Source organism: Sebastes umbrosus, chromosome 3 (genome assembly GCF_015220745.1).
Source record: "Sebastes umbrosus isolate fSebUmb1 chromosome 3, fSebUmb1.pri, whole genome shotgun sequence".
Classification (NCBI taxonomy): Eukaryota; Metazoa; Chordata; class Actinopteri; order Perciformes; family Sebastidae; genus Sebastes; species Sebastes umbrosus.
In genome coordinates this window covers 22,395,293-22,419,504 of record NC_051271.1, presented here as the reverse complement: position 1 = coordinate 22,419,504, position 24,212 = coordinate 22,395,293, and the positions used below count along the sequence as shown (strand labels likewise).

General features: G+C 40.0%; 1 protein-coding gene across 4 annotated transcripts in view; it reads left to right on the top strand.

The window, feature by feature from the left end:
- Window positions 1-20,956, top strand: part of arhgap10 (Rho GTPase activating protein 10) — a 61,823-nt gene extending 40,867 nt beyond the window's left edge. For 3 of the 4 annotated variants that reach the window (XM_037764593.1, XM_037764592.1, XM_037764595.1), the window contains 5 exons: window positions 1,496-1,640; window positions 6,311-6,476; window positions 14,239-14,337; window positions 15,756-15,847; window positions 19,458-20,956. In XM_037764593.1, the coding sequence (XP_037620521.1) occupies window positions 1,496-1,640; window positions 6,311-6,476; window positions 14,239-14,337; window positions 15,756-15,847; window positions 19,458-19,546 (591 nt within the window). In that variant the 3' untranslated portion in view covers window positions 19,547-20,956. The remainder of the gene's footprint in view (window positions 1-1,495; window positions 1,641-6,310; window positions 6,477-14,238; window positions 14,338-15,755; window positions 15,848-19,457) is intronic. The other variant, XM_037764594.1, reaches the window with a different exon arrangement.
- The last annotated feature ends 3,256 nt before the right edge of the window (window positions 20,957-24,212 follow it).

The window sequence follows — 24,212 nt, the reverse complement described above, 5'->3', positions numbered from 1 at the left end:
ACCCTTCACCCAGTTATTAAGGTACAGAGGAGCAAGACAGCAGTTTAAAATCCAGAATACTTTATTTGGCCAATAGGGGGAGCCCCAAGTGCTCATACCAGGATTAAACACATTTCATTCTGTTCATTTTCCTTAGATTATCACATACATTTGATTATATTTGGAAGGTCGTTTGCCTGCCTAAATGCATTTATTTAGCATCCCAGTTGTTTCATAACCTGTAGTTCATGGCATCATGTAATCTCCCCCGAATGTCATTAATCGGTGTCAATCCTCAAAGGGGGATAATTGTCTGTGTCAAAAAGAGAAAAAGGCTTGAGATTAGTTTCCTAATCTGTTTGGAGCAGCACTGCACTCTGCGTAGAATCAGATGAAACCAGGAGCTTTTAGTGTGTTTTTTTTCCTCCAGCTTCATTAAATGAAATATGATGTGAATAAAAGCTCCACCCAACGCTCACAAATCTAAAATGGGGTGTGAGAGAATACAGAGGCCTGGTGAGAACTGACGAGGTATACTAATGTGCTAAAACAACACAGTGTGTATACTGCTAGTCTCTGAGACTACCCAGAGGTATCCAACACCGTCCAGGTGATAAAGGATGTAGTGTTAGAATGCAGCAAGAGCGTTTTGGAAAGTACAGCGTGTTAGAGCAGGGGAAAAGTTGAGCAGACAGACAGGCAGGCATTAACTTCCCTCACAGCTTAGTCCCACTCCAGACTGTTGATACCCCCAGATACCAACAGTAGACTCTGTTTTACATTCACCTCCATCTGCAGAGAGAGGGAGGGAGAGAGGGAGGCAGCAGAAACTCGCAGCCATATCAGATTTCTCACTTTTTCTATCTGCTTTCTCCTACAAACTTTCTCTCTCATGCCCCCTCCGCTGTGTCTGCCTCTCCCGTTCACACTTTCTCTGCCACTTTCTCTCCTCCCTTCCCTACCTCCCTCCTCTCCTCGTCTGTGATCCTTTCTGAGGCTCTGCTGAGACTTCCTCTCCTCTGCAGCCCTATTCTCTTTTAACTCCACATCTGAAGTTTATATGTAAACAGGGCCCGGTGTAAACAGGCTGCGCCAGTTGGCCGGCCCTCGTCGAGTCCAAACCCTGTTTATTTTACTCTCCACTCTTTCAGAGAGTGGGTCAATTTCTCTGAGGAGAGATGTCACCTTAACTTAGACCCAGATTTCTGGACGGGATGTGATTGTGTCGCACGTGGAGCTGCTCTCGTTTATTTTGGCACAAACAAAATCTTCTCACATGCAGTTTTTAGGATCCAATCAATGAGCTGCTCGGCTCTCCCTAGGAGCACATGCTGTGGCTGCAAATGGCCTTTTCCATTCATCTACCACCACATAAAGCCTGTGAGTTTTAAAACCCGTTCACTGAGTGAGGTCAGTTGAGGACATGCTGCTGCTGCTGCGTAACTCTCTCAGAGTATCTGCACTGGGCTTTCAGTCTTGGTACTAGAGTCTTACTGTAATCACATTGTGTATCCAGATCTTTGCAGATGCTCCGGAGTCATGCCCTCTTTCACCTGCTGCCCCAGCTTTCTCTGCTCCCACGAGGCAGCCCTCCAAGAAGCTGATTCGGCAGAGTCGGCCCTTGGCTGTGTACAACCCAGCATCCCTAGACATTCAGAATGGTAAGAGACGTACACATGTGCACCTGTATATTTTCACACCTCTGAATATGTTAAAGAAACTGAGTCGGACAAAATACTTATGAGATCATTATAAGATTAGCAATAAGCCTATTTAGAAGTAAACTTCCTTTCAAAAAGTTTGCAATTCACATATCGTCTTAATTTATTCATTTACAGAGCCCAACAGGTATTTGTTAAATTTGTTTGGTAATTTGTGTGCGCTAATTCATGCTCTTAAATGAATAAGTTCTTTTTTCCCCAAACTTTTAATATCTGTCCTTGAAATACTAGTGCACACAAATGAACAGCACTCTGTTATCCTGTAAAATAGGTTTTAAAAAAATGTCCAAGATAACACAACGTTATCTGAATGTACAGTAATTAGCCTGTTAATCAGCATGAATTGTCGTTTTGTTTTGCTTCATTATTTCATCCTGACATTGTGTTCCTGTTTGCAGAGTCTTGTTAGAGTCTATTATCTGTAAGTCGAGTTTACAAGATCCTGCACAGGTTTATCCACACTATTTTTCGCTAGCAAGGTTGTCTTGAACCAGGCTTAAAGTATATACCATTATCTCACTCTAACATCAAAACAGAGTTGTGTTAAACTGTAATGTATTTAGGGCTGCCCCCTTTTAGTCGATTAGTCGACTAATCGGACGTTTTGGTCTTAGTCGACTAAGATTTCTTTAGTTGATTAGTCGTTTTTTTATGCTTTTTTTCATGCTGAATGACTTATTTTCAAGAAACTTATGAGCACATCTCTGGTAAACACTAGATTTAAAGTGGTACCTTTGTGTGATTCAGATTCTGTCGATTAAATCATGAGTGTTTGTCGACTAAGAATGTCTTTGGTCGAGGACAGCCCTAAATGTTTTAAACCCAATCTTCCCATTTAAATTTTCCATGAGAAAGCTATGAGTGTTTTTTTACTATAAGATTGCAACTGAGAAACTTTTGTGCACTAATTATCAAAATACACTCAGTTGCCAGTTTATTAGGTACACCTTGTTCATATCAATGAGGGGGGCGGGCTGAATACGAGAAACACCTCGCTGTCTAACACAGTACAGTTCAACAGCATCATGAACTACATCCTCCAAAATGATCAGTTGAATCAAATCCTCTCTAGCAGTTTCAGATAAAACAGAACATTTTAACCTTTTATAAAGGTTGGATTTGTTGCAGGACTGTTGTATTAGACTGTAGTTGGTGTGAATGCTGATTCAGCTGTCTAACTACTTATAGTTTTAAAGGCTCATTCCACCCAAATACTACTTTCTCTCTAACAATTTACAATTTTAAAAGTTTATTCCACCCAAATTCTACTTCCTTGTCTCACAAGTTAATTCATTTCAACTTCTACCTTTGACAGTGTAATAGTTTAGCTTCCATCTAGCAGTCTATTTCAGCTCTTACAGTGGCTTCTTTAAGTAATGCAGTTCAGCTTCCAACTCTGCCAGTTTCACACTTCAACTTTCATGGTCTTCAGCAGTACAGTGCAATGCATTTCAACTTAAACATTTTTCTGGCAATTCATTTCACATTTCTGCATTTTCTGCTGGACTCTAAATTCATTCACTCACTCATGGTGAGCCTGTTTGTTCCCTAGTCACCACTATGAACCGTAGCAGATGACACACTAAACTGAACTCAGTCGCCTCCTCTCTGTGTTACTCTGTGTTACTTGTGTGTCCAGTTTTTTTCTTTAAAATGCTTCAAATTAACATCAGTTTCCCCTGATACTTGATGAAATAGGAGACAGTGATGGAGGCTCTTGTTCATCAGGTGAGCTGATCACCTGACCAGGTGACCCAAACAGTCAGCAACGTCTGGTTCAAGGCCTGTCAAATCCCTTCCCCTCCATACAAAAGGAATCTAAATCTGCTTACCAGATTGCCTCTCTTTACCGCCCTCGCGCCAGCTTTTAGCTCAGGGTATTTTAATGTCAGGGATGAAAGGCGTAATCCTTTTTTAACCTTTGTGTCTTTTATATGAGTCCCACATAATGGTTTGTTAGTAAGTTGCGTCGGCATTCAGCGGGTAAAAGCAAATTTAAATACAATGAAGTGGGAGAGAGAGAAGAGTTTATGTATGTGAGTCTTCTTGTGAGTCTACCTGTGATGCTGCATGTGTCTAAATATAGAGTTTGTGTCATGAAGCCTTACAACAGGTACAGAGTAGGAGAACAGTGCAGACAAGTCATATCTTTCAGGAGATGATTTCAGATCTGTTGTATATTTGTTATTGATTTGCTTAAACCCTGAGGGGAAACAAGAACAAACTTTTAAGTTGATTTGCAAACTTGCTGGCGAACATTTACTTATTTTAACATCCAGCAGTTACAGAGCAACATTATCATGCATTTGGAGTCGTGTTTCTGTGTATCTGGCAAGTACAAGTCCAGCATTCACTCTGTTTTCGCTCTGTTTGTGTTCTCTATCAACATCTGAGGGAATTATGTGGCTCTTACGCTGCTAAATAGTCCACTATGTTCACCGGCTAGTCATATGTCTGCCGTTTGGTGCTGGGCATGTAGTGTACTGTGGGTTTTTAGAGCGTTTTCACTGAAAACAGCTGCCTGCTGTGGCCAAAAGCGATGCTGTGAGAGTGAGCCAGTAAGGTACAGATTTTGGCCAGACAGCAAAACAATAAGATGAAACACACTATAGAGCTGCAGAGTGATAGTGATAATTCTCTGTAGGTTCATCACTGCAAGGAACCCCATTCACATTGGTTGTTATTATAAAAGTGATTATGGAAAAGATGCAACTTTTCCAGCATGAGCAAAAAACTAAATGACACACAAATCAAATTCATAGAGCAAAGTGAAATACAGACATTATGGCTGTTAATGTCTGTCACATGGTCCACCCACACAGGTGTTTTCACTTCTTTTGCCTGATAGACCTCTTTCACAGCAGACATTTTAACATGTCATAGTAGGAAAAGCACAGGTGTATTTAATAACCTTAATGATGTCTGCATTCCACTGAAGGGAGGTCCTGGTATTGTTCAGGCTGGCCTACTGGAATAGCTTACTGTAATGGAAAAGAGCCATCGTTAATGTTATTGTTGTTTTTTTCCTACTATGACAAGTCAAACTGTCTGCTTCGAGAAAGGTCCACTGGGCCACTTTTTCAAGACGTGTGTGGGCGTGTACAGGCTGTGCTTGGTTGACTTCTCCCTCATCCACCTGTTGTACCTGTAAGGGTGGGACAAATCACACCTTCATCACTCATTGGTTCATGAAGTTTGGTGACCTCACATAATTCACAGCATAGCTACACAGCAGGGCTGTCCCCGACTTACCCCCTGCCTAGACTGCAAGCGTATCAGTCGCGTCAAAGAACGTATATTGATAATAAGTGAAAGTCAATTGGTTGTTCCATTGCAATGTCAGCGCCCAGCAGCAGAGCTACGCCTCCGCCATTTCGGACTGAAAGCCACTACCAGACACCAGTAAAACGTACACCTACAAACTTGTGGCGGACCAAGTAAATCAAAATGATTTCTATTCTATTGTCATATATTTAATGTCTCTACCGAACTGTCCTTTGTTGAACAATAAACATATTATAAATATGCAAACTCTTAATGCTAAATGGAAGTTAGAAAAATCCAGCATACAGATTTTGAAAGCAATTTTAAACTTTTTCATGCCCAGGACCTCCAAAATCGACGTACAATAGACCACAGACCATGGATGTATAAGAGGTTGTGTCCTGTAGTTTTGCCCTGCTTGTTAGTAAATAGCCTACAACTACTTTTAATTCTGTTTACATCATGCTACTAACACTACTAGCTACTGGCCGATAGCCGGTTGTTTTGGGAACAGAGCATCCCTGAGTGGTAGGCACCTTTGTTTCATAACCACATTTTACCGCCACTGCAACAATTCAACTGTGAGATTGGCGGTCGAATCAGGCTCCTTAGATTGAATCGTTCAATAGTCAACTTTTTGGGGTAACCCCGACTCCACCCATATTAAACCTGAGGTCTAATTAATCACAGCTTAAAACACCTGTGTGGATGGACAAAGCCTTTAAATTAATGAGTTTCATTCCATTAAGGTAAAAATCTGAGTTTAAACAAAAATACAATAAGCAAACTGTACAGCACATAAGATCAATGATGCCATGGTTGCGTGCATGTATCAATTTTGTTATTGCATTTGATATTAATTAGGCCATAAGCCCAGGAGCAATTCAATGCAATCTCAATTAGAGCTTTTGGTTTAACTGCTTTGATATGTGTTAGCTGGGGAAAAAGAAGAGACGGTCCAAACAAACTACTTTTTTAACATTAACAGTTGCCTCTGTGCCTCTCCCATCTCCCAAAAGCAGGATCTTTACTTGACAGTAAAATTGAAATAAAAGAGCTTGGTTCTCCCTAGTGTTTCTTAGGTTCCTGTCTATGACTGCAGAAGCGTATTATTATGAACAATACAAACTTGGTTGTAAGTCTCGCCTGTTTTGACAGCAGTTTGATTTATAAAATCCCCTGTTGATGCAGCATTGCCTTATGTATTGATAAATTATTCAGTTGTTTTATCAGGCAAGCTATCACCAGTAAGCTGGAATAGGCTGAATCTTTTACAGTAGAATAACATGAACAACATGAAAAGATCTAGGTTATTAAAACAAACTCTTTTTTTTGTTTCATCCAAGTGTCAGCAGCGGCAGATAGTTCGAGCCTGGCTACAGATGAGACATCGATGGGCAGCAATGAGTCTGTATCATCCCAGTCATCGTCAGCCTCGGCCTCAGAGATGCCTCCAGAGAAGAGCGACCATGTCCCACCTAAAGCCACCCTCAGTCCAGGCAGCAACTCCAGGTGAGTGGTTCACTATGCTCAGGTCCTAAATCAATTTGTGACTGTGCACCACTGAACATGCAGGTGTTGGTTGTGAAGCACAGTCATTATGTGGGCTGTGTACACTGTATGGATTGTAAATGGAATTAAAGATATTCAATATGTTCAGTATTTTGATCATTATTTTGGCATCCACAGTTAAAGTTGATCGGATGCAATATTGGTGCTTTATGTTTAGAGTCTTTTTTTAATTTATTTATTTAACCTTTATTTAGCCAGGATAATCCCATCGAGATTTTAAATCTCATTTGCAAGGAGGTCCTGGCCAAGATGTCATCTTAAAAGTTTCACTCAAGCACCACATGAAACAGAAATAATAGAATTAAAAACAAAACAGTACAATGTTAAAAATATAAAACATCTCACATAAAAGACTTGAATACAAGCAGCATGTTACATAAGCCAAAGATTGCATTTATTTTAGCTCATATAACTGAATCCTGTTTTTATAGTTTTGCATGCTTATAAAATAATATTGTAAAATGTCTCTGTAGTTCACACCAAAATGAGGGTCCAAAAACTTTAAAAGCGCTGTCACCAAAAACGGTTCGGGTTCTAGGAATGACATACCTAATTTGTCCGCATGAATGTACTTTGTTGTTGTTGTTCTTCTTCTTCTTCTTCTTCTTTGATTTTGGCGGTCGTAGAAAACATAGATAGGTAATGAGACTGAGCTGCCATTTTGTTTCACTTCATTCATTCACTATATGAATTGCTGAACATATCAGTCATGTCATAACAGATGTGGGCGGCAACTCGTAGGTTTGGAAGCAATCTACACAGCTGTGACATCAAGCAGGAGCACTTTCACTTCACAGGCAAACTACCATTATAATATAAAACCATTTTTTATTGTAGGGATCATTACTTTTTATGTGGTTGCATTGTGTGGTGGCATTATTAACATTATTGTGATTATATGAGGTAACAGTAGTACTGTTAAAAGTATTAATAGTATTCTTATCAAGGAAGTTTTACAGTTAGGTTTGATTAACATTTTTGGTAACTTTGTAAAGACCTGAACAATGGTGGACACAACCTGCCAAAATCTAAAATAAATAAATAAATGACTCGATAAATAAATAAATATACCATTAAATGTACCAAAATTATATTAAAAATAAATGTAGGCCTTAATTAATTGATAAAATGTGTCAGACATTTATATTTCTGTTTTAATTTGCTTCTTTATTTATTTACATTTGTATTAAATCTACTCTTTTATTTATTTTTCCCATTTATTAACTTTTAAATTAATTAATGAATTCTTTATTTATTTTAAATGTGTTTTATATTATTTATTAATTTATTTCAGCATGATTTATTTAGATATATATTTATATATTATTGTATAAAGAAAATACAAATTGAATAAAAATAAATAAAAGGGAAAATTAAATAGAAGAATAGATAGATTGGTGAATTAATACAAAGGTAAATAAATAAAGAATCAAATTAAAACAGAAATATCAATTTATGTCACATTTTATCAATTATTTAATGCTCACATTTATTTTGATTATTAATTTTGGTTCATTTAATGGCATATTTATTTATTTATTTTTTCGTTTGGCAAGTTCTATCTTCCATACTGAACTGCCAGTTATGTTTCAAAATGATGAGTAAATCCTTCCTATATTAACAGTCAGCACACTCTAATAAGAGCCTGAAAATAGTGTCCTCGCCGTCTACTCTCTACTAAGTCCTTGGTCCTTTTTTGTTGTTTTCCAGCCCATGACTTGTCTTGAATGCTGATGTGAGAGATGAATTATTGGGTTATGCTGCAGATGTTAGACTCGCTGCTGTGTCATGTCTACAGATTCACCTTGAAATAGACTTTTCCCTCATTCACTGTCCCCTTCTCATCCTCCATCAGCTGAAAAGAGCTGTAAAATAACAAACAAATCCACCTCACAACTTGACAGAGGACAATGTGATTCCTTTCTCACTTTGACCTCTGTGGGTATGTGCCCACCTGTGTGTGTAGGCATGTGCGTATCAAGTGTTTTCTCTAAGTTTTGGATAGGATTAGATAGCCAAGGTAGCCTCTCCAGTATTTCACTTATGTAACCAACTCCTTTTTTTTCTCCTGCGGGTATTTATGTTGCACTTTTTTCCCACATATGTGGCATCATGTTGGAGGACGGAAGGAGCAACCAGGAGGAGGTCGTAAATCTCAGCTCTTATTTGTTTGGGAGACAGGTGGCCGTGCGTTGGCCGTGTAAATCGCATTGACATTGGGGATATATTCATCTTGTTTACCCTTATAGCCGCAGCCCCTGTCCCTTTATGAAGACTTGCGCCATATGTCACAGGGTGTCGCCCTGGCTTTGTTCACTCATAAATCTTAGCATGTGAGATGGTGGAGACCTGTTAGCACAGCACCTCTCTGGCCTGGAACCCAGGGATTCGGCTTCGGTCCGAGCCAAAAAGAGCAGTCGGGAAGGCAACCGCTACATTACTTCCAGCCGCTCTCAGAAATGTATTATCTGCATTCTGGTGTGCTCAAGAGTGCACCTGGAAAACAGCATATTTTAGTCGGTTTCCTGCAGGATATGCTGCAGCAAAATCTGCCAGGTCATACACAAATGCATCCTGACTCACTATATCATGCAATGACTCTTTGTGGACTGTGGCATGATTTATCATCTCCGTCATTTTCAATGTCTTGCCTCATTTCTCCTCTTCTCCCTAAATTCAGTCACCGCTTCTCCCAATGGTACTGTTGCCTCAAGTCCTGCCCAATGAGGTTACATTTTTGGCCACTTCTCTTTCCTCTCCCCTGCCCTATACCTCCAAACCCCGCCATGCCTCTCGCTGGCAGACAGCTGTGGATCATAAAATGGTGGATCAGAGCTTATTTCCTGCCCACCCAAACTGGCGGTGGCTGGGCGCGCAGCTTGGCTGTTGGTTTGATCCCACTTTTCTACTAGAAACATTACTAAATCCCAGCGCTGCCCTTCGTTCTTTAGTAGAAAGACAGTTGATAGCCCCGCTCATCCCCGTGTTAGCTCCACGCCAGGATCAACAAGGCCTGGATGCTGCAGGGGGAAATTCCTGCAGTAATGAGAAGCAGCAGTCCACTCATGTTGATGAATTTCTCTCTGCTACTAACCTGGCAGCGTGTGATAACGTGTGATGGTTAAAATAATAAACTAAATGACCTCCAGTTGCACTTCACTTAGGAATTCGATGTTTGATACTTTTGATATGATGAAGCTGTTGTATGCAGTGGTAGAAGAAATACTCAGATCCATTACTCGAGTAAAAGTAGAAATACCACAGTCTAAAAATACTCCTTTACAAGTAAAAGTCCTGAATTCAAAATGTTACTTAAGTAAAAGTACAGATATTTTATCAGCGAAATGTACTTAAAGCATAGGTTCTCAAACATTTTGGGGCCAGGGACATGTTATAGGTGAGAACATTTTCCAAGGACCCCCCTCTTAATCATAACACTGATTATGCATATGCATACTACCATTTCTACTCTTAGATGCCATTTTAACTATTTGTATGCTCAAACTTTTCAACCAAATACTTCAGACATTTTCATAGTGATAAACAAAAACACATTTCAATTTGAAACAATTTCATAAGATGAGATAATCCTTTATTAGTACCACAGCAGGGAAATTTGCAAAACCACTTGTGTACCTTTAAACAGAGGGTGATTTTGTTCAAATTGCATTTGGACTCAACTTGACAGCATTTATAGTCTACATTTCAGAAAATGATCAGTAGCAAGACTGGCATAGTCCTAATAAATCCATATATCTAAATTTACCAGTCTAAAGCTGACTTTCTGTAAGTGCTTCAAATTTGAAATAATAAACGTATTGCTGTGTGTCACAATCATATCAGAGTTTCTATTGGCCGGAAGATAAAGTGGGTGGGAGTAATCGACACAATATGCCTGTTTTGTTGGCGCAAATGGGGATCATTTACATATCAACATCTGTAGATATGTACTTTTTAATGATACAGCACCATTTTATAATTTATAGCTAATTATTTTGCGGACCCCCTGACAGAATGCCTCGGACCCCTGTGGGGTCCCCTGACCCCACTTTGAGAATCATGTTTTTATATGTAAAAAGTATCTATAAGTTTAAAATAAATGTAGTGGAGTAAAAAATATACAATATTTCCTTTTGAAATGTAGTGGAGTAGAAGTATAAGCCTCCGTCCTTTCCACGCTCCCGATTCTTTGTCTATGTAAGCAGCCGTGCAATGCATTCTGGCAGCCATTTGCATAAACTTGATGTCTGGTTTTATGTATCAATTCTCTTGCATATTCTGATATATATGTCTATTAAAACTCCTCACAACTTTAATATTCTTAAAAACTTGTTATAAATATTGCCAACATCTCGAGAGGGATTTTCATGTGGGCCTCACATACAGTGCATTTTCACACGACGTCCCCATTTACTGTATTTAATCATGTTTACAGAAGAGGCTTAGCTAGGCCTGTGATGGGTGAAAACAACGGATGAGCAATTCAAAGCTTGATGCTATTTTTGTTGAAGAGAAATGGCAAACGATTTCCCTCGGTTTGGCTTAGCTATAATTGTGAAAGCAATTTTGGGATGAATCCATTTACCTCTGGTACATTTAACAAGTTTCTAGGGCAGCCATGTGGCATTCACTGATTTCTCCCTAACTGTTTATTCTATAATCATTTAGATATCTGTTTATTTTAAAAATCTGTATAATCCTCTTTCAACTGAAATAAGCAGTTAGTTAACTTTTCTTAACTGTGTGTGTGTGTGTGTGCATTTAATTTTCTAGTATTGCGTGGTTTTGTGTGTATCTGAGTGGGTTCACCTGCAGGTGGGTGAAGTGTTGGTGCTCCTTTGCTCTCCCCTCTCTTGGCTGTGACCCAGGCAGACAGTGGTTGTGCCCGGGCCCAGGTTAATGAGTGGATTTGCTGCACTGCAGCGCACTATCCCCCCATGCTGATGTGGAGCAGCTGAGCACCACAGTGGCCCCCACACTGCTGCAGAGCTATAAATCACCCACAGTCAGGCCAGGCCCGAACGGAATAGCCACCGCTGGGGATGGACAAGCGCGCTGAGAGGGAGGCAGGGGAAGAAATGGAGAGAGGAAGTGATGCAGAGTGGGGCGAATGAAAGCGTGAGCCCGGTGCCTCGTGCTCACCTATGTCCACAAAAGATCCCCTACCATGTTCCCCCTTAAGGCTGCCTCGCTCTCTCTCCTCCACCAGTGCCAACGTAACCACTATTCACAACATCCTCTCAACCTCCAGCCCCTCCCCAGCTGCTCCCTCTAATTGCCTTTATTAACGTCTCTATGGGAGCGGCAGCTAGGAGCAATTTGCTCATTATGTACTGTATTAGCACTGGCCCTGGGGCAGGCATGGAACACAGAGGGATGCCTGGCTTAGACTCCTGCTCCTCTCTGCCTTTACCAGGACCCCTACCTCCATCCTGTAGGTCGACCATAGACCCGTTGGCCCTGACACCAGCCAGTGTAAAACACAGCTACTACTGTAAAAGATAATGCTTATGAAAGTGTTAGAGTGTTTGACTTTACACTTACAGAACTTATATACATTATGTACATATATGGGTGACAAATTAAAGGAAAAATCAACACAAAGTGGGCCAGAACACTTATCTTTTATCCGTTTGGATGTTTTTAATATATTTAACTGAAAGTGACAAAAGTGTGAAATCCCAGCGCGACGCATCCGGCTCATGAAACTGGGATTAAGCTGTCAAACTAGACGATATAGTTCTAAAGTACGAGGTTCAGCAATGGCATAGCCTATTTCTTGCCTCAGATGTTTTCAGAAGTACTGTGTATGTGAATGTACTGTTTAGCTGTAAAATGAGAAAGTTTGTGACCCGGCAGCTATGTTGAGATCAGTTGAGGAAATACCAAGCACCGCCCACCAGCTGGAGCAAAGTTTTTACAGTTAAACAGTACACTACAAGATGTTTCTGAAAACATTTAGGCGAGAAATAGGCATTACAGTAACAGAATATTGATTCATATTTGATCAGCGCTGCCTAGTTTGAATGTTTGATCAGCGTTTGCGAGTGATTGACAGCTGCCTCCGTTGAATGAACAGCCAATAGGAATCCTCTCTCTCTGAAATGACCTGTGATTGGCCAAAGTCTCCCGTCACGGGCGAGAGATTTTTTAAAGCCTGAAAATAGAGACATGAGGAGGTGCAGAAGTCTAGTTTTCTCTAAGAACACTTGAATTACAATATGCTGAAAGGTTATTATGGAATTTGTGCCCATTGATGCCAAAAACATTCTGCCTACTGCAGGTTCAATCTTACAGAAATGTTACTAATTGGTTTGAGATATTGAGCACAAGAAGTTGATCCAGAACGTCAAATACATTTTTTTTTTATGAGTTTAAATTTTTGATCATCAGTTATAAACATATCAAAGTTTTTCTTGATGATTACCTCTCAGGTTTATATGGACCACTGTCGAGAGCCAGTCCTCCCGAAGAGGCTTTTTGGCAGATGGAGTGGATTATTTGATTTATAGAAGCCTGTTGTCCTTGTTATTGGGAGAGATGTACAGCCTGCCCGGCACACAATGAGAATTCAAAGTGCGACTCCTCCTGCATGTAGCTGCTGGACATTTATTCTTTTCTTTTTTTTGTCAAGTGTGATATATTACTCAAATTTAAAACGTATCATAGTAATCATGTTTTCTAATTTATGTGCTGCATGTTAATATTTTATCAACGCCTGTGACTTCAATTGACCCAAGTTTGTGATGATTTAATTTACCTTCAATTCTGATTGTGGAATTATATGACTTGAGAGTCTCGTCAAGTAGGGCTACACAATTAATAGAAATTTTATCGAAATGGCAGTATGGCCCCACTCCCAATTTTCAAATCACAGGAGGCACAATGTTTGTTAAAGGCAAAATATGTGTCAAAATACCATTATATATTAAATATTGTGGAGCTGCAGAGATGTCCTGGCCTACACATCATATTCTACAGACTCAATAAAACATCTTTGTTTGGTACAGATCCCCGCAAAAATCACACTATAATCATTTTAAAATGTTTTTCAATGAAAATGAGAATAATAATGTAAAAATGATCATTCCCTCTAAGCTTGCAAATCATATCGCAATATCAGTCAAAATAATCGCAATTAGATTTTTTTTAATTTTTATTTTTAAATCGTTCAGACCTATCCTCGTGACATGTCACAGAATTGACGGAACATCTGGAGGCAGCTCGTTAAAATAATAGTTGCGGTTGGTGTCGAAATCTACCACTGACGAAGCTACACCCCACTGCATTTTTGTTTTGAATTCCCACCTTCACAAGTGCTCTGGATTGGTGTAGAAACATATTCTCACCTTGTCTCCATAACAACAGGTTGCTCGGTTTGGCTCACCTGTCGCTCTGATACCACCACGTACTGTACCGTAGTCCCCAGTGTTGAACAATTTAACAATGTATGAGAACACAGCATCTGTTTGTCGTAATGAACGTCTCACCTTCTCCACTTGAAACCCACCAGGTTCAGCGTTTTTTAACATGAGGCCACATCTTACTGCCTTTTCTTCATTTTTCTATCTAAAAGACACAGCGGTAGTTGAGGGAAAAAAAACGCTATGCTACAGTCTTCAGGGTGAAAATTGCCATGTTTGCAGTCAATAGACAACACCATAGGATCTGTGGTGACTAAGGTGTGTTTTTATATCTGCAGGGCCACCACAACAGGAGACTGGTCCACTACTGGAGCCTCAGCAGAGAGCGATCCTGCTTCCACCACAGCTGCCTCTGACAAAGAAAAGCCAGAGGAGAGGTAAGACGGGGTTCCCTCTTTTTGGACTATTTGCCAGTTTTCCTCCCAGCTGGATTTTATAATTGCAGTTGACTACTTTTTAATCTCTGTTTCGTGTAGTCATTTTCACACTCACATATTGGCTGAATGTCACACTCTGGGATTCTTTCACTCTCTCAGTTTTCACTCACTTGCTTGCCCGTCTTATCTTGCATGTTCACTCAACAGAATCACCAGCTCCCTCACTCGTCTAACATCTACTTGCAGTCTTGCACATCAATATTTCCCCTGACTTCCTCATATATTCACCAATTTGGTTTACCTTAGAGAGATCTTAATGCAACACAAGTATTGGCTACAGCCGGGGCAGCAGCCTTCTCCCCTTTCAGTCCAACCCCAGATACACACAGTCTGTCTGCCCATTACACTGATCTACTGCTCTGCTTTCCTCGAGACTAAATGATGAATTCACTTTCAGTGCCTTCAGATGTTACCGAGGAAAATTGTAAACAGCTCGGCCATTCTGTGGGCAATCCATTAATGTTATTTTCATAGAAATACAAATCCTCATTTTTTCCAAATGCGGTTCCACGAGAGTGCATTCTTTCCAAATCTGAATTCAAAAACTCGGCTGAACATTGTTGTATTGACAACTCTGTGACCACAAACTTTTTTTTTTCAGTTTGTATATCTTCTTTCTCCTCTCTCATCCTACATTGTTGCTGCTCTGCAGAAAGAATATGAAATATTTATCAGGGCATCGTGTGTTGAAGGCACAATTTCTACATGGTAATGTTTGCTGGCATTCGAGATAACGGTTTGCAACAGCGGGCAAAACAACCTTTCTGTGGAAAACGTTTTTTTTATGTTTTCCGGAGCGCAGTGGCATAAATACACCTTTTTACTAACGTTTTCAGAGCGATGAATATGGTTTCTTTGACGGCGCTCTTTTACATCAAACTGATTTAAAATGCAGCTTCTAAGCGCACAAATGTGAATTTAAAAGCTGAAGCAGCGTGGAGAGAGAGATTTCTATTCCACCTCTGTTTGTGTGCAAACCTACTTTAGAATCCCCCCGCCACTTTTTAATTATCTCACCATAGTCGGTTGTCTGCTGTGCGGACCTGATGTGTGCCTGCCTTTTTTTTTTGGCTGTACAAAACCTGCTACAAACAGCTCATTGTGTTTGAGCACGCACACGGGTGCACGTGGGTCTGTTTTGACTCGCTCGCTAGTCTGTCTAGACTGGAGATAGGGCAAGACAAGAGTGTGTAGCGGCCCGGCTCCTCTCTTAGTACTTTTGCTTATATTCCAGCCTGGCCCATTTCTGCTGTTTCAGGCTAGTGAGTGAATGAACAAGCAGGCCCCGGGCCCAGATTGAACTGTGCGGTAATCCTCCCCAAAGCTCCGCCAGCTCACTGATTGCCTTCATTTTTCAGTGTCACCAGCAGGAAAGCCATGGCAGTGTACCCATGTGAGGCTGAGCACGACTCTGAGCTCTCCTTCCAGGTCGGCGCAATATTCAACGCCGGTAAGTGTTATCGCCTACACCAGTCGCTCACTCAGAACCAGCTCTGGCATATTGGATTTGGAGGAAAAACCGAAACACCCAATCTGATCTTCAATCGAACAGAGAGATGAGACGAGGAGAAGGAGGACGGGGAGGAGGCGGGTGGGGGGGGGGAGCAGGAGACACAGATTTGCTCTTCAGTGTGTCTGGAAGAGGCTCGACTGAGCTTTAATCACTCTCAGAGGAAATGAGGATTTTGTAGTTCCTATTTTTTGCCCTTTTTTTGTGAGAGACACTATAGATATACTATAGTCTTTACTGGGAAACGTGGCGGTGTCTTTGATAAGATCCCTCAATGCATTGCAGTTTATTGGTTGCTTTTTTTTCTTCCTGCTTTAAAGGAGTGATCACGTCTTTTTTTTGACATTTTTAGCCACCGCTGTCCTGCAGATAGAAGTAAAACATCTCCCATCCAAGATCTATACCTCAAAATCTAACATTAACAAATATGGATTAGAGGACTGAAGCGTCACCTTAATCATATTTCTTTCTAATGTACGTACACTATTTCCTGTTTTGATGCCTGCACATTAACGCCATCAGTGTTTCATTGTTGGTTGAAAGAGTTCATGTTAGGATAAATGCCTGCAAGGGCAACATTTAATGTATTAATTTTTCCAATTTATAAATATGATCTCATTATCTGAATAATAATAAACACAAATTGAATGAAGTATCACATTTTCAAAAACTAAATTAGATTACGTTCTAGAGGTCGTTCTCTTATTCTGAAATTGAATTTGGAGCTGTTTTGTTTAGTAAAAGTATTACTGAATGGTGTTTTTCTTTTGGATGTGGACTTAAATCTCCAGTTACCTGGATACAGAGTTTTGGGGGGTTTAAGTGTAATTTTATTATATTCTGCCCGTCCTTCAACTTTTAATCAGGCTTCAAATGAAGGGACTGAAATGTTACATAAATGTGACACAATGAGGTGCTCCTCAACTAAACATCTAATATCTTGAGGACCCTTGACATTTTGCAGATTTTGCCACACTATTCAGTTATTTCTAAATGTATTTATGTTTTTTTAACTTTTTGTCTGAGCTATGTGCATAACAAATGTGCAAAAGGTCAAGAGGTCTGAATACTCGAGCAAGCCGCTGTGCATACAGTTTATCTAAGGAAAAAAAAATCAACATATGTTGATGTTTCCTCACCCTTTAAATTGAAAGGACAACTTTGCCTTGCTTATTCATTTTCTTAACCCTCTGAGACCCGCGATCCTGACCAACTTTACTGTCTTTCAGAGGCTGGAGCCGGTTCAGTTTTAGTGCTAGAGTGTAGCTACAGATGTCATATGAAACTAGAAAACATAAGGAATCGATTTGTACCATACCATACCCCAAAGTTGATCTAAATTTTGGCGAGGAGAAATTGGCATGGCCATTTCCAAAGGGGTCCCTTGACCTCTGACCTTAAGATATGTAAATGAATATGTGTTCTATGGGTGCCCACGAGTCTCCCCTTTACAGACATGTCCACTTTATGATAATCACATTTATACTGCATGCAAAAAACGTGCAGTTTTTTGCATGCAGTATTAAGGTGTTATTTTCACCTATTCTAAAATGGTGTATTTGGATATCTCTTCATACAGGGGTCCCTAAACAGTCTTGTAATTACATAAATTGGGTATCTCTGTAAAGCTGAGACTCTTGTGGAGCAAATGAGCCCAACTGTATTCATGTGTGATGATGTTAGTCCCCAAAGTAGCCATTTCATTGTAGTGAGTCCGCTTGACCTCACTGTATAAAATGACCTGTGGTGACCTCTAGGATAATCACAGCTTCATGAAACTTTACAGCCACAAACTATAAACCTAGAGCACTCAGAGGTTGGATGGCTTTCCTAGCTAGATTGACAAGAAGGGGGTTTCTGAGCCGTTTCCAGAACAGAAGTGCTCCCCATCCAATCGACGGAAAACGCAATTCCTGTAGAAATCTCAAAATGTCAAAAGTTTTTAATACCAAATCACAGCATGGCTTTTTGTATGGTGTTCCTCAAGGTCTTTTTGTCTTAATGTGGTATTTTGGAGGGATTATTGATCATTTTTATCAATTCTCGAGTGGTAAAAAAAATTGTTAAATTTAGCACCAAATCTGTGTAATAAATGGTATCAACCCAAAAATTACAGCAACAACTTATGAGACATAAAAGAGCATGGGAATGGAAATCATATACTTCAGTCATAATGTTCTAAACCCTTATACACTTTTACAATTTATTTTAATGAATGAATTAATTGATTAATTGATTAATTCATGTTTAATTCTGATTTATGACTAGAAGAACTTTACACAGTGCTGAGCTGCATCTCAAATTAATCTTTAGGTTCTCAGCTTTCAGATGATTTACATCACTTCTATGAGACATCTACTGTTGACCTGCTATCTCCCCCTAAAGACCTCCTGTACCCCCCTAAAAAAGACAAAACAGGTCTATTTTGGGTCTCAGAGGGTTAAAGTGCAATCTGTAATTACTGTGGGTTTGGTTCAGTTCGGTTTAATAAAACAATGTATACATAACACAGTCATGTATACACAAAAAAATATAGTTCCTTCAGTGTTAATTTATATAGAAACAGGTGTGAGAGTATAAAATAAAACACTCATGCTACTGTTTTTAGTTGTGTTTGTTAGAAAAAGTGCAATGAGTGTAGATAGAGTAGATAAAGGACTGCCTTTCTTAAGTATTGATTAATGAATGAAATATACTGTATAAGAACTACATTAGGCAGTAAATATCCCGAGGATAGCAGTATAAATAATCCCATAGCGGTTTGTTATTGTGCTCAGATAGGGGTGGGGGGTCTTCTCTGTTTCCCTGTTGTTTCTCATTTTAATGGGGACACGCTGTTGTAAAAACATCTTTTAACAGCGTCTGAAAACATTAATAATGCAGAATGAGTTGTTTTATTGTGGTAGCCCTTGTACTAGAGGGCCCGTCAGTCAATTTGAGATTCAAAGCAGGTTCAAATCCTGCTTTGAATCTTGGTGGCGGGTGAAATCTTTCGATTACACCTGTATGAAAGATTGGTGTTGAGTAGACAAGAGCGCTGTCGGTAAACATGTTTCTTTGTGTCTTGAGACATGTTACAAGACAAAAAGGAAGTATTGAATAAGTTCATGTCTTGATTTGGCCTTTAGAAGTTCTCACTGACCATTTATCCATGCAATTGCTGACTTGCAAGTGCACTCAAAATTTTAAATTGGCTCACTTTTGCAGGCAAATCAAGAATCCTGGGAGGATTTTGAGGAGGCATGCCACAGAAATGTTCTGCGCTCTGACACATCTGTCATACTAAACGGCTTGCGAGAGCTCCGTTTTGCTGCCGAGGTTAAGCACGGGGTGAAATTTTCAGGAAAAAATTCAAGAACAGACTTGAAATGTACAGTAGACACAGTGGAGTTTAGTGTAACCACGTAATTACTGAATCCTATTCAGAGCTGATCGCTCTGACACATGCTGTATACTCACCGGAGGCTGTGTCCTCTGTCTGTCCCCCACCCTCACCCTCACCCTCCCTGTGCTATTGTCCCCCCTGGTGACGCTCTGTCCTCTCCTGCAGTGACCCAGTCAAGAGAGCCGGGCTGGCTGGAGGGCGAGCTGGAGGGAAAGAGGGGCCTCATCCCTGAAAACTATGTGGAGTGGCTGTAGCCCCAAATGGAAATATTTATGGACAAGTTATCACCTCCACCGGGAAACATATGCGGAGATGCATGTGCCTCAACTCTGACATTCACCATAGAGCCTTGTTTATCCAAATTTTCTCAAGCAAGTAACAATATGTTATTACTGGTGGACCATTCTTACATAATAAACAAGTAGATGCATTTTTTTTTTGCTGCCAAGTAGACTTTTGTAATGCATGTGCAAGCATGTTTCTTTGAATTTGGTCGAGTATCCGCATGGATTTCAGCATTGTAATTACAAAATGGGTTTGCACTTAGAATATTCTGCTGTATACAAAGATGCTGTAGCCTCTAAACATCCAGGTAGCTTTGTAGCAGCACCAGAGAATGAGCGTCTCTCCAGTTATACATGGTATCCATGAACTCCCAAGTCAAACAACGATCCTCAGAAACTGCAAGGAAGAATGTCACTGTAATCAGTTTTTTCGTTAAGACGTTTCTGCACCAAATCCTGCAGCTTTAGACCCTCTTGACAATGATGCACAGTTTGTTTTCAGCTTTTAAAAGATTAGAGATGCTGTGCTTACCGTGCCTTAAGAACACCCAGTGTAAATGTATGTACGGGTATGTATGGAAATGAATTGGAGTGTTACTGCTTTCACTTTTAAAATGTTGCTTTCTTTTTGTCATTTTAAGAATATTTGGATATTCAAAATGAGGCACATCGTTGTTGTAATTTTATTTTTATTTAATTGGCACGTTGATTGCATGACTTTTGAATTTTAAATCCACTCTGTACTGTTTTGTTCTTGGTGCACTCCTTTACAGAAACACAGTGAAACGCCTCTGGGATGCCTGATGAGCCCCTCGTGTTAAACACTAGCGTCCGACAGAGTCAGCAGAGATACATTTAAATAGGTAGTAATGCTTGAAACCAAGTGTTTGTTTTTTTTTCCTGTCAAATTATCTGTTTTGTTTGTTTTTAAGGCTTATTTTTAACGTCGCTCAGTTTCCTCTGAGCAGAGAAATGAGACACTCCACAAAGTTGAAATTTTAGTTAAGCAATATTTTATCTTAAATGTCTGTGATTAGAAATCAAAGTTTTATTATAAATAACATCACAAAATGCAGTATTTCAAAGTTTTCAGTGTATATAGTCTATATATTGGGAGAGTTTATGACCGCCAAGTATGTTATGGTCTCCGTTAAGTGATGGGCAGGTTTTCATATGGAGTGGTATTAGCATGTACACATGTCCCATCACAATTAGTCCCTCCGCTGTTCAACAGAAAACTTTAATTTTTCTGAGAGCTTTGGTTCAACAGCGATAATTTAAGACATTGATTTATGACGTTTGTAAAGGGCCTTTCATTTTTATACCTTTGGGTATCCTCTTGATCAATGTTAAACAAATAAAGATTTTTTTTTTTGTTCATTACTGTATTATGTATTCTTGCCATCAAATAAATGTGATAAATGATATTTAAAATTTAACAGATGTAAGTCTTATCAAAGCATTTGTTTAATAATGAAAACAACCTTATCTTAAACACTGATTTCATGTACAGTAGTTTCAGCAAACTTATTAGAAAATAAGATATTTGTTTTCCAAAATAAGACTGAAACATTAAAGGTTCCCTATACGATATCCAGAGCATTAATATAGCAACAAACAACTATTTGCTATGTAAAGACATAGAGGAGTATGTCCCTCGCTCTCCCTCTGTGTGTGTTGTAATTAGAGCTTCTCCGTGCTTTGTGAACATCACTGGGCTAACCGCGCCTGCTTTTAGTGCACTGCTCTCATATGTCGGTTAAAGCTGATAACGCCGTCCCAACCGAAGGTGTCGTCGCGGAAGTGAGCACCCACCCTCCGGTTCCCCCCTAGGTTAACATTGTTATCTCCGTCAGCACTGTTGCCGTTGTTTTCATTGTTAACGCTGTTAGTGCCGTGAGCCACTGGCTCAGCCGTGTTGAGAGCCGTATGGAGGCAATAGTAATGCTCCCAATCTCGCATTTCAACACATTCTCATACCAACTTGTCACATACCGCCGGTTTGTCACGCCCCTTTGCGTCACTTTAGGTTTAGGCAACAAAACCACTTAGTTAGGTTTAAGAAAGAACTACATGGTTGGGCTTAAAATTTCCAGGTTTGTAAAATGAAAATGAAAATGAAAATGAACTTTGTGAACACAGGACACAAACAAACAGTGTCTCCTGGATGAAAGCCTTGTGTTTATTTGACTCATCCACTTCCCCCGACGCCCGCCCTGTGTGTCTCTATAGCTCTCTAAACTACGTCACCAAACTCCCGGCGCACTTTCTCAAAGTATGTACTGTTGCCGCGGATGGGTTTATATTGTAGTAAATGGAACGCTGGTGCATGTCGTACCGCCACTAAAGGGTGACGGCCATGACAAAGCCTCGTTTGACGCCCTGGGAATGAGAACTGGCTGCGCATTTTGCACCTTTAACTCTATGGACCACTGTCACTGTAGCCACTTTGTGACCACATTTTGTTGACTGAGAGTTATAAAAGTGTCAAATTTATATTTGGGGTAAATTTACCAATGTGAAATCTAGCACTATGTCTACTTTTGTGATGACTCATCTATTGTGTCACTGAGAAGGCCCACAGTTTCCCACAGAGTCTAAGAATAAAGTGACTGGTGGACCGAGGAGTCATTCTGCAGCCAGTACTATTACAATGAGCCATGTAGTGTAATGTTCCTCTCCACTGTATATTGACCTGCACAGGAGGAAAACACACTAATCCACCTCCAGGTCCGTTAACATCTCAGCCTCACAAATGTTAATTCTTAGACTACATCTGTGTAATTAATTAACACACCAGATGGCCTCCTGACCCCGTGCTTTGGCCTCAGTCACATAATCGCCCATGAGTCCACCACCACACTTAGTGAGTGTGCCGCTGCACTATTTAGAAGTATAAATACACACACACGCTTTGTCCACTTTGAAAATACGAAAGGTTGGAGACACATATGTCCACCAGCACCCTGAAGCAACCGCGGACGGGATGATTACATAATGAAATGAGGCAGAGCTAACGAGATGGGCAAAAATATTCCCCCACTATCACCACCACCATCCACCCCCGGGGCCCTTCATCATCATCATCTTCCCTCTGCCAGAATACTGCTGAATCATAGAGACATCCACCCTGCCTGCCTCTCACTCTGCTTTGGACTGTCTGTCAGAGAGCATGCCATGATCCTCTATCTGCCTCACCTGTCTGTGTCTCAGGAGGATTCAAAACTCTCTCTGCCACCTCCTTGACTTCCTTCTTTTCCCTTTTCCTCTTCTACTCCTCAGTTAGTGCTCCACTTTTTTCTGGCGCTCTAATTGTAATTTGTTGATGAACTCGGTTAAAGAGATAGTTTTGGTGTTTTAAAGTGGGTTTGTATGAACTACTTATCCATAGTCAGTGTATTACCTACAGTAGATGATGGTTGGCACGCCCCCAAGTAAGCAATGTATAATAAAGCAATGTACTGCTGTGGACGGTGCCGGCAGCTAAACTTATTTTAGCCTAAAAGAAAGGCCCACCTAAAAAAAACAATATTTAGGGGGAAGTGAACTGAAAGTGAAACTTATATATTCTTTTTTTCAAAGCCACCAGACTAAACAAAAAACAGTATAGATAAGTTTCACTTTCAGTTAGGGCTGTCAAAGTTAACGCAAATTTCTTTTAACGCCACAAATTTCTTTAACGCATTGACGCAACTTGCAATTTTTATGCTGTAGCAGGGTTTTGAAGCTAGAGTGAAGATACTGGTATCATATGAAACTAGAAACCCTAAGGAATCGATTGGTACCCACCATGTTATACTAGCTTGTCACGAAGGAGGCTAAATAATACTCAAAATTTACGCTAAATTTTGGCGAGGAAGAACTGACATGGCCATTTTCAAAGGGGTCCCTTGACCTCTGACCTCCAGATATGTGAATGAAAATCGATTCTCTGTGTACCCACGAGTCTCCCCTTTACAGACATACCCACTTTATTTTAATCACATCCATTTGGGGCAAGTCATAGTCAAGTCAGCACACTGACACACTGACAGATGTTGTTGCCTGTTGGGCTTGAGTTTGCCATGTTATGAATTGAGCATATTTTTTATACTAAATGCAGTACCTGTGAGGGTTTCTGGACAATATTTGTCATTGTTTTGTGTTGTTCATTGATTTCCAATAATAAATGTATACATGCATTTGCATAAAGCAAGCATATTTGTCCACTCCCATGTAGATAAGAGTATTAAATACTGGACAAATCTCCCTTTTAAGGTACATTTTAAACAGATTCAAAATGTGTGATTAATTTGCGATTAACTATGGAAAATCATGCGATTAATCGCGATTCAATTTAAATCGATTGACATCCCTAGTTTCAGTTCAGTTCCCTGTCGGAAAATATAGCGTACACTTAAACTCATATTGATTTTTTTTTTTGCTGAGCCTTTCTTGTTTTACTACCGGCCCCGTCCACAGCACTATATTACTATATTTGCTGTCGTGCTGGTCTGTTTCTCCAAACTGGGGGCGTGCCGACAGTCATCTATTGTAGGTAATACACTGACTGTGGATGAGAACCTCATATAACCCCACTTCAAAACACCCAAACTATCCCTTTAAAGGTCCAGTGTGTAGGATCAGGTGGTATCTA